The sequence below is a fragment of the Idiotropiscis lumnitzeri genome, chromosome 11, assembly GCF_059441095.1.
Source record: "Idiotropiscis lumnitzeri isolate Australia: NSW breed Sydney's pygmy pipehorse chromosome 11, RoL_Ilum_1.0, whole genome shotgun sequence".
NCBI lineage: Eukaryota > Metazoa > Chordata > Actinopteri > Syngnathiformes > Syngnathidae > Idiotropiscis > Idiotropiscis lumnitzeri.
Window position 1 is genome coordinate 6,314,955 of NC_142401.1, and position 10,030 is coordinate 6,324,984.

At 42.2% G+C, this 10,030-nt stretch overlaps 1 protein-coding gene across 2 annotated transcripts in view; it reads right to left on the bottom strand.

Moving 5' to 3' along the window:
• Positions 1-2,214, bottom strand: part of ptprt (protein tyrosine phosphatase receptor type T) — a 107,929-nt gene extending 105,715 nt beyond the window's left edge. For both annotated transcript variants that reach the window (XM_088308306.1, XM_088308307.1), the window contains exon 1: positions 1,837-2,214. In XM_088308306.1, coding sequence (XP_088164432.1) covers positions 1,837-1,924 — 88 coding nt within the window. In that variant the 5' untranslated portion in view covers positions 1,925-2,214. The remainder of the gene's footprint in view (positions 1-1,836) is intronic.
• Between the last annotated feature and the right edge of the window lie 7,816 nt (positions 2,215-10,030).

Genomic DNA, 10,030 nt, shown 5'->3' on the forward strand with positions numbered 1-10,030 from the left:
AAGGTTCATTTTCTCTGGCGGCAAAGCACTGCTTATAGCTAAATGATCCTTTAAACGCACTACATCGTTCTTTGTTACCACAATCTCGCAATATGGTGGCAAAAATGAAAAGGCTCAACTCACTTCAACAGAGTTTCTTGGCATCAGGATGGCAGCAAAGTTGATGCCCCAAGATGGTGCCAAAGTACTACTTTTATTGCTCTGGCTGGAGCAGTGAAACGGTGCACGTCTTTCAGCTAATAAACAGACAGGTTGGGAAAATTGGTTAATACTCCTAATTCGTGAGGCTTCCTTTCGGTTTCCTCATCCTTCTCTACCTCTTCGTCCTCTTACTTCCCTCCCTCATACCTCCTTCGTTCGTTCTTCCTCGCCCTCAAGGAGAAGACACGGACACCCGATGTCAAACAAATCTCCTTAAGTGCAATTTCAACTCCAAAGACGAGACCTCCCCGAAGGTCAACTTTGACCAGACACGTCATCGCGGGATCATTTAAAATGCCACAACACGCTTTGCAAGTGGGACTACGCACCCTATCTACACCTCTATCTATCCATCTATCTATTGAGAGCGAGAGAGAGAGAGAGAGAGAGAAAGAAAAAGAGAGAGAGAGAGAGTCATAGTCAAAAGTGACTTTCAGAAGCCAGTTATGCCCCATCTTGCTTAAAAGCATTCATTTCAAATCCGAACTTGGAGACGAACACAAAAATACGCCAATAAAGACAATAAACTGCTCTACACTTCAAAACATATCATCTCATATTTGCAAGAAACTATTAAAGGCCTATATTGACAGTGATTTTTTATATATATTTTATTACCTTTCTAATCAACATTACCAGTCAGCCATGTCTAGGAAGCATTGTGAAAATGTTTAGAAAAAAATGTATAAAAGTTCATAGTTGAATGCTTAATCTCAATTAATTCATATAAAAATTAGACCATTAAAAACGGTTACAGCAACGTTAAAATGTTGCCTTTAATTCATATTTTTTCATAACATGCTGAAAGGCAATTAAATTTTTTAAACATAAAAAAGCATGGGTCAAACATCAGTTTAAGTATTTTAAAACAGAAATAAAATCAGTCACTTCTCATATAACAATCACTTTGTATTATTTCCGAGACCAGAAACATGTCGAAAAACATTCTCTACACTACGCGTATGTGCGTGTGTGCGCGCGAGTGTGAGATCTGGTGGGCCACTACCTCCCCCTGACGACACAAAAGTGCATTTGCAGATGCAACAACTCGTCCAAAACTCCCAAAACACGGAGCCATGCACGCGCATAACGTTTAGTACAATCCGTACAAATTCAAGTATCGTTACATTGCCGTCAGTTCACACCGACAAAAAATAATAGTGCAGTCAATGCATAAAACGTAAACAAGTGTTACAATGTTCGCCGAAGAAAACACAAGGGGGCTTGGGGGGTGCATGTGCTTCGTGCAATCGTGGGATGAATACCAAGCAGAAGGGGTGAGATAAAAGAAAGAAAAAGTTTGCATAGATAGATATAGATATAAATATAGAAATATAGATAGATAGATAGATAGATTCAATGAAACAATTTCACCCAATTTGTTGCAATAAAAGTGGCAATTTGCTGTCACGTGATACACTTAACACAATTGTATTTTGTTTTGGGGGTGGTGAAGGGTCGTGGAAGCATTGCTGGACCCCCGCCACCAGCAAGGTGCACCCGACCCACACATCAAACAGCCCCAAACATTGCGACTGCAGGACAATTAAACAATGCAGAATCAATGAAATTACAAGTATGAATGACAAATACCAAGCGGCAAATAAAAGAATGGTGTCGTTGTCATTACTTCACCTGGGAAAAACTGCGCGCCAGTAAGTCCAAAACGCGCCAAGTAGATGACAAGTACGCGCCAAAGCAGCACGTGATTCCTCGAGTCCATCTCTTCTTCTTCTTCTTCTTTTTTATCCTTTCTTTTGCGTAACTTGTTTCACATGCTCGCAGCTCCTCGCTATTGCACTCCCCACATCCCGCCTAAAAAATACATAAAAATAAAAAACAAGGAAAAAAAGTCGGGGGGAAATCCAAGTGGTGGACTTTGGTGTCACATTTGCGCCAATCGGGAAAGTTGCGTGGATGTCGGCGTGTGTGGGCGAACTGACTTGCAGTCAGACGGACTGACTGGCTGCTGGTGGAGGAGGCGGCTCGCGTACCTCCACTGAAAGCGCGCTCGCGCCCGCGTCGGCAGTTCGCGCGCGCGGAGATTAGCAGGGTGATTTCAAAATAAAAGCAAGTTTTAAGGAGGACGGGATGTTAAATGGAGGAGGGAAAAGGGAAGTTTGTAAAAAAAAAAATCAAAGAAATAAAAGACAGACGGAAGTAAGGAAACAAGGGAAGGAGGAAGTAAACAAGTAAGAAAGGAAGAATGGAAGGAATTAGAAGAGAAAGCAAGGATGGAATTAAAGCAGGGATAATACGAGGAGGGAGGTGGTAAAAGACTGAAGAAGGAAAGAAGAGAAACAAAGGACAGGAGAAAACAGGATAGGCTGGAAGGGAGAAAATAGGGAACACTTTAAGGAAAGAGGGAAAGAAACAAAGAAGAGAAATAAGGAATGAAGGACAGAAGGACAGAAAAGGAGCAAATGAATGTAATATTTATTAAAAATTAAAAGTTTGTTTTTTGTTGCTGAATAGCACGCAAAATGCAACATCTTTCTTTTCTCTCATTTATTTCCTACAAGGCAAAAATGAAGCATCAATGATGTAAATGTCGTTTGTCGCATTTGAAACGAGGCGACAACAGTTTCCTATGTTTTGTTTTCCGCTTTTGCAAAGGTGGAGCGTAAAAAGTTTTTATTTTGGAAAGAGTGCACGTCCCGTTTCCGTTCCCGACCGTGCTGCTTACCGTGAGCCTTATGAGCTCCGCCCCAGGTCCTAACGCCTGACCCCTCCGCAAGCAGCCTCACAGCCGTCAATTTGCATTCATTCATTTAAAAAATGCGCGAAAAAAATGTACAATGATTTTTACTTTGATTGCTTGGTTTCAAATAGAATATTCATGTTTCATCGTGAGGTTGATTTGTCAAACTGAAGTCCATTTCTGTGTGTGGCCTTGAAAAGCTTCTTTCTAAGCCACACCTCGTCGGAAACCATATTCCCTTTTTTGAAACCCCAACAAACACTTTAAACCCAAATTTGAAACAGTTTCAACGGCTATTCAAAATTCAAACCCTACTTTGAAATCCTACCAGCATAAAAGTGTAATTGAAACATTAACCCACACAGCTCTGCCTGGTAACACGAACCACTGAAGTTTTGACCCCAACTTGAAACCCAAATTGAATAGCCCATGTGGCTACAAAACGTTGATTTAAAATCCAAACTTGAAACCTTGCTCGCCATCCTCATTTGAAAGCCGCGCACTGGTCGGCCTAACTGAAAGGTGAAGGCCAAATTGGGAGGAGGTGCGCATGCAGGACGACGAGCCGGTCACTTGAGCGAGCGTCCGTCGAACAACTTTTCCACGTGCGACCTTTCGTCTCAGTTGGTCGTCCTCCGCTCGTCTGACAGCTGATGAATATTTCGCTCGATTAAGCGCCGACTAATCGATGGCTTGTTTGCATCGCCGACGCATGTGTCAATGCCAAAGTGACACTTTGGATTTTTTGCTACTTTGCAATTGATTATTCATCAATTATGCACATGGAAGGAAGGGAGGGAGAGAGGAAAGAAGAAAGGAAATAGAATTGGGCGGCAGGGAGGAAGGAAGGAAACAAAAAGACTAAAGAGGGAAGGAAGGATGGTAGGGAGGAAAGAAGGAATCATAGAAGGACCTAGGAGGGAATACAGTAAGGAAGAAAAGAGGGAAGGAAGGAAAGAAACAAAGGGAGGAGGAAGAAAGGAAAAAGAAAGAAGGAAAGAAAAAAGGAAGGGCAAACTTAATCAGAATGACTGAGGAAAGGAAAGAAGGACGGAAGGAAAGAGGGAGGGAGTATGAAAGGAAACAAGGCAGGAATGAAGGAAGGAAGGAACGATGGAAGTAAGGAAGGAAATCAGTCAATTGAAAGCCTAGCCCTTGCTTGAAATCCGGTTTTTAAATTTCAAATCCTAATTTGAGACGTAACCCTTGACACTTGTCTTAAAAGCCTAATTTTGAAGCTTGGATCCCTAACATGGAATAAAATGCCTACTTGTTGAAGGCCAACCCTGGCTTGAAACATTATTTTAGATGCCCGATTCAAAACGGACCACAGCATGTGTTCGCACCCTAATGTGACATTTCAACAGGCTTTTGAAGCGCTAAAGTGAAATCTTAAACTTGAAGCCCTGAAAGGCCGTTTTTCAAGCCTGTTTCTGTCTTGAGTTGAAGCCCTACTCAGCCGTGTACTCGGTCACAGAGCTGAAAGTGACCGCCGAAGGAAAACAAAAGATGACAGTCAGCGACGTCATTGTGATAGTTTTGGAGTCTCCATGGCAACCTAATTTGTCCCAGCAACGACACCCGTGCACGTGCATGCCAACAAGTGTCCTTGACGTGCTCGCTCCGTGGCGTCCCGGCCACGCCCTCAAGGAGAGTGCGCATCAGTACTCAGCAGGCGCAAGAGTCGACTTTGCTGGGCCGCCGGACGCGCCGACGGCACATGACGGATGGCGTCGAAATCACGCGGGACCTCACCACACTCACGAACCGTAAGAAAAACATTAACAAAACAAACACTCACAAGTCGCAGGCGAAAACGTCCAAGAGGTCGGCTCAAAAACACAATGACATCACAACGCGGGACACGGATGCAAAAACGAGTATGAGGACAAATTGATGGTAAAAGTGTGGAGAGTTTTCGTGTGCTCTCGCATATGATCTTGACGTATTGCAATGTGTGCATTTGTTATTAGTGTGTGTGGGTGTGTGTGTGTGTACGCGCGTGCGTCCGTGAGGGATGCCCAAGGGCAAATCTGAATCCTTCATAGATCCTTTGATATAGATGTGAAACACTCATGTTGGATTTATACTCGGCAGCTGCACACACACAAGCAGTGCAAGTACTAAACATCAACACCACACACTCACACACGCACGCGCACACCCCCACACACACACGTCTCAAAGTCAGTTCCATTAGTGAGGACATACTTAATGACACAAACGTCCTGTCGTGATGTCGGCACCTTACAATCGCGCGTGCACACACACGCGCACACACGGAGAGCCAACAGGTTAACAAGATGGCTGACGTCATGAGACCGTGTTTACAATGACACTCAAACACCTTCGAAGAGCAGCGGCAGACAATAATAATCATTAGTCTTACGGCTGCTATCAATATTTGTGCATGTTTAATTTTCACAACACATGCACACAATGACACGTAAAATTCTCACACAAACACACACACACACACACACACACATACATTCACTGTCACCCAAACGTGTGCGTATTACACAAAAACAGAAACTCCCACAAACACGCTCTCGAACATGCACGTATGAACACACGCACACAAAAAATATACACACACATAAATGCAAAAAAAAGGCGCACATTCACTCACTCACGCACACACAAAACACACACGTTAATGAACAGTCCACTTTTCCACTGCGCTCACCATGTGGGTCCTCTCTAATGGGACCGTCACCGCATGAATGCCACTATTTCCAAAATGAAAGCTCTCCACAGGAGGCGCTCTTATTTTGAAAATCCGCCGCCCACTGGGCTGTTTGCACCGTTAATGAGAAAACATCTTGTTGCTTTTCTAGCGGAACTCAAATGTCCGCAGCCATCCTGCCAATTATTGACATCATCTTTGCACTCATCTGCCCATTCACATTTTGATTTATCAACATCCAAATTTTTCCATCTACCTAGCCATCATCCATCCATCCCGATTGTTTTCTGATGCGCACTCGTTACGAAATGTTAAAACGTAAATAAAGAGCATACTGCATGTGTTTTTGAGTTTGTGTTAGCTGAAAAGAAAATTATTAAGGATTGTTGGACACTATGTGCCCTCAACAGAGTGTTATATAGCTTCAATAAGATTATGTCAAGTTTAATGGAACACAAAAAAACAGTTTGCAGCCGTTTGACTCACTAAAGTACGGGAGCTCATCAAAATTATTCGCCAGATTTATAAACAATGTACGTTATACATGGTAAGTTTTGCTATGACAACATTCCTCGTTGAATATGTCACGTAAACTAGAGAATTTGTTTCAAAAACAAATACTGATGTTAAGTGAAGACCCGAAAGACTGCCTTTAAAAAATATTGAAAGAAATATATTAGCAGCCCATTAAAACTCATTCACTGCCATTGACGGATCTAGAAGCCAAAAAGTAAATTTATTTTACTGAGGCTGGCGATGGTTAGAAGAAATTCAGAAAAGACTCATTACTTCTAAAAAGAAAAAAAAAAAGGTATCATTTATTTTATTTGGAAAAAGAATTTATTCATAAATGCCAATTAAGTGGCAAATGCAGGTAACATTTGTTGGTAGCTGCCGGATGTAATCATTTAAGTAACTTGTTAGTAACTTAGTTACTTTTAAGTGATCAAGTAATCAGTAAAGTAACTAAATTACTTTTGAAAACATGTAATCAGTAAAGTAATTCAGTTACTTGTATAAGTCAGTAATCAATAAAGTAAACAAGTTACTTTTTGAAACTAAGTCACTTTTAAAAGTGAGGAATTAGTAGAGTACCCAAGTTACTTTTAAAGCAAGTAATTAGTAAAATAACAGCATTTATCGGCACATTGTCTAACCATCTTCTACTGAGCAGTCGTCATCTCCTCATCCATCCATCATCCTTCCCACTGTCCAGCTCTCCCTCGTTTCTTTCATCCATCGACCAAGCTGATTAATTTTCCCGTTTTTTGTGTGCGCCCATCCAATGATGAGTCAGTGCTTTTCCTCGCACAAATGCGGGGTTTTGCCTCCTCCGTGTCTTGTGGGAATGAAGCATCTCCGTGTTATCGGCCAACCATCGAGAATCAGCGAGGAAGATGTCGGACACCAAATCAGATCAAAATGCACTTTGGTCCTCATCTCGGCCACTTTGGAGACATCGCTAATGGACTGCGTGCGTGCGTGCGTGCAACCTCTTACGAGGACACTTTTTGCTAGGACTTGCGAGGCCACACCCTGTTTTGAGAACAAATCTTTTTATTCTACAACTTTACTGGATGTGAAAAATCCTATTTTCCAAGGTCCCATCTTCTTTTGGGATGCTTTGAAAGTTGACAATTGATGGGGGGTTTTTTGTCTTCTCGCCGCTTTTGTTGCATGGTTACCGACTGGACCGTCATTAGCCGGTCCGTCATCAATCCGTGACCTTGGTGACCGCATATCCTCCTTTCCAAGGCCACCGCGCCTCTTTATCCGTTGATGGCATTTTGTTGTGGGACATCAGTTTCAAATTGTTGTTTTTGGAGATCCAAATGATAAGGAGCCACATGCAACGTCACCGTGGCGCAAGCAACTCAAAGAGGCGTCGGTGATTAAGGCCACTGACACCGCTGACCATGGCCGCACGGGTCAATCCCACTAAGTCGGCATCCGCTCGGGATCAAAGGCAAACATCACAGGCAGGCTGCAGGCGACCGATTGCAAGGAGACCGAGCGTTCTCGCGCGTCCAGCTGGCGGCGGCGTCTCGTTGACCTGGCCGCAGATGTCAATCCCGTTAGCGGCTTAACCTCGGGTGGCTGTCCTGAGAGGGCAGCGAGGCGTGGTTGCCAAGAGAACGCCTTTCACACCTGACACTCTTCTTTTTTTTTTTTTTTTATTTTATCCCCCAACACAATCTGCTGGATCGGAAAAGACCAGAAAGCATCCAGAATGTCTTGCATCTCTTGGACGGTGAATTTATGGATACAATGCACCTATGGGAAATCTGCCAGTATTGGACGCCCACTCAAAAAGGTTTATGATTGCCTATAAATGCCACAAGATGGTGGCAATGCATAACTTTGGTCCAAATGAAGCTCCTCAATCAGGTCAGCATAGTTCCTTGGCACAAAGATGTGACAAGGTGGCGGCAAAGTACTGCTTATGTCAAAATGAAGGCTCTCAATCCGTTGTAATATGCATTTGCACTTTTTTTTGGGACTTGCTTTTTTTATTTTGGTAGCAGCAGTCAGGTCGGTATTGTGAATGAAAAAGCATTCTCAATTGTCAGTATTAGTGCTGTTATTATTATTTTTGTTAGCTGTCATTTTCAAAGCGAGCTAAACATTGGCAGCGTTCCCGTTTGATTGATGTTTTGTTTGTAGCTTTTGATTCCATTTCTGTTGAATTATTAATGCAGCCTTTTCTCAACATCAGAGTGATAAAAATCCACATTTTCCTCATTCATTTTGTATGAAGTTTCCACTTTTTTATGGCCACTTTCTCAAATGTTTGCCTTTTCTTGCCAGCAACGTTGGCATTTCAAAACTTGAAAGTTTTTTTAGCCTTTAACCTCAACTACTGTGACAATTCCAAAATGAATGAATAACATTCCTACCTGAACAGGTAACCACTTCTGAGCACATTCATGGAAAATGCTATAAATTCCAATGAGCAAATACTAAAAAATCTTAAAAACTTGCTCCAATTAAGATCTTCCATTTTGTCACTTTCATCGACTTCCGCCTCTCGCTTCTTCTTCTGCTGCTTTCGCTTCATGGTGCATTGGCGCCCCCACGTGGACTGAGAGCGAGACAGATTTCTTCAAAGCAAACAATTACGTCTAGTTGAGCCAAACTGGAATGTATAAACGCAAATTCTGATAACTCTATAATGAGTTGACCCAAAAAAAGTCTGTAACCATTATGCCCATAAAGACATTTGAAGGCAGCCATTTTGGTTTTAAAGCCCTCTTGATAACAATTAGTTTTTTTCAACCCCGAAGTCAGTTTGACTTGACAACATTAAATTTGGCAGACATTCCTTTCATGATTGAACTCTCAAAAGAGTTCAGAGAAGCCATGGCAGGAAATAAACAGGATGTTTCTTTGAACCATTTTGGTTCAAAGCGGCCAACAGAAATGCGATTGGTTAGCCTGTATATGTCGTTTAGCATTGTTCACATTGAGCAAAATGGACTAACGTTTACAGCAAGTTATGTGGTTTTTTTTAAAACCCAATGTTTAATTGTCTTTGTTTTGTGCTTATCTTTAGAGTAAATTTGAACGTAACGTCACGTCTGGCTCGCCCCATTAAACGCACACCAGTGTCCCGGTTTGGCCCCGCAATCTCGTAAATGTTGAGACGAGATTAGGGCAGGGGACCGCCTGGGATGCACACTTTATGAGGTACACCACCTCATGACATCCACAAATTGTGAATATTTCATTTTAAATGTAGTGCAGGGCAGCATCGTGGGTTCGGGTTAGCTGTTTGTGATATTTGGACTGAAAGCGTCTGAAAGTGCTTCGCGGAGGTCATAATTCACAGATGATGATGATGACGATGATGATGATGGATGTGGCGGCGTCATTTTCATCGTGGGGTTTCCTGAGGATGATTGACAGGTGAGAAAGAGGCGGGAAATCCTCACACTGGATAATCCTCACCACTAAATCTAATCCCCACTACACACACACACACACACACACACACACACACACACACGCACGCACACAGAGCGGAGTGAGTGCGCTTGAGTAGATGTGGCTGCTTGCGAGAGATAACAGGGAAATGAAGAATTGTGAATGAAAACATGTCTACAAGGAGAAAAAAACACCACACAAGCACTTACGAAGCAAACAGTTATTTTGAGTTATTTACATTTTTCTCTTCTTTGGGTATACGTATAGGTAAAAGAATAAATCTATTTGTTTTTAATATTTAAGTGTATTATTTTCTTTACAACTGCTTTATTTTTTTAAATATAAATTATTATTGTTTTTAACTTTTACTTATTTCATTTTTATTCAATAAAGCCAGGCATGGACTCGCTCCGGAAACGGACATTTATTACATCCAATGGTCAAATGGCGTCATCTAGTGGGAGACAATTGCCAACGCCGATTTCTATACACACGCGCACACAAGTACACGTAAA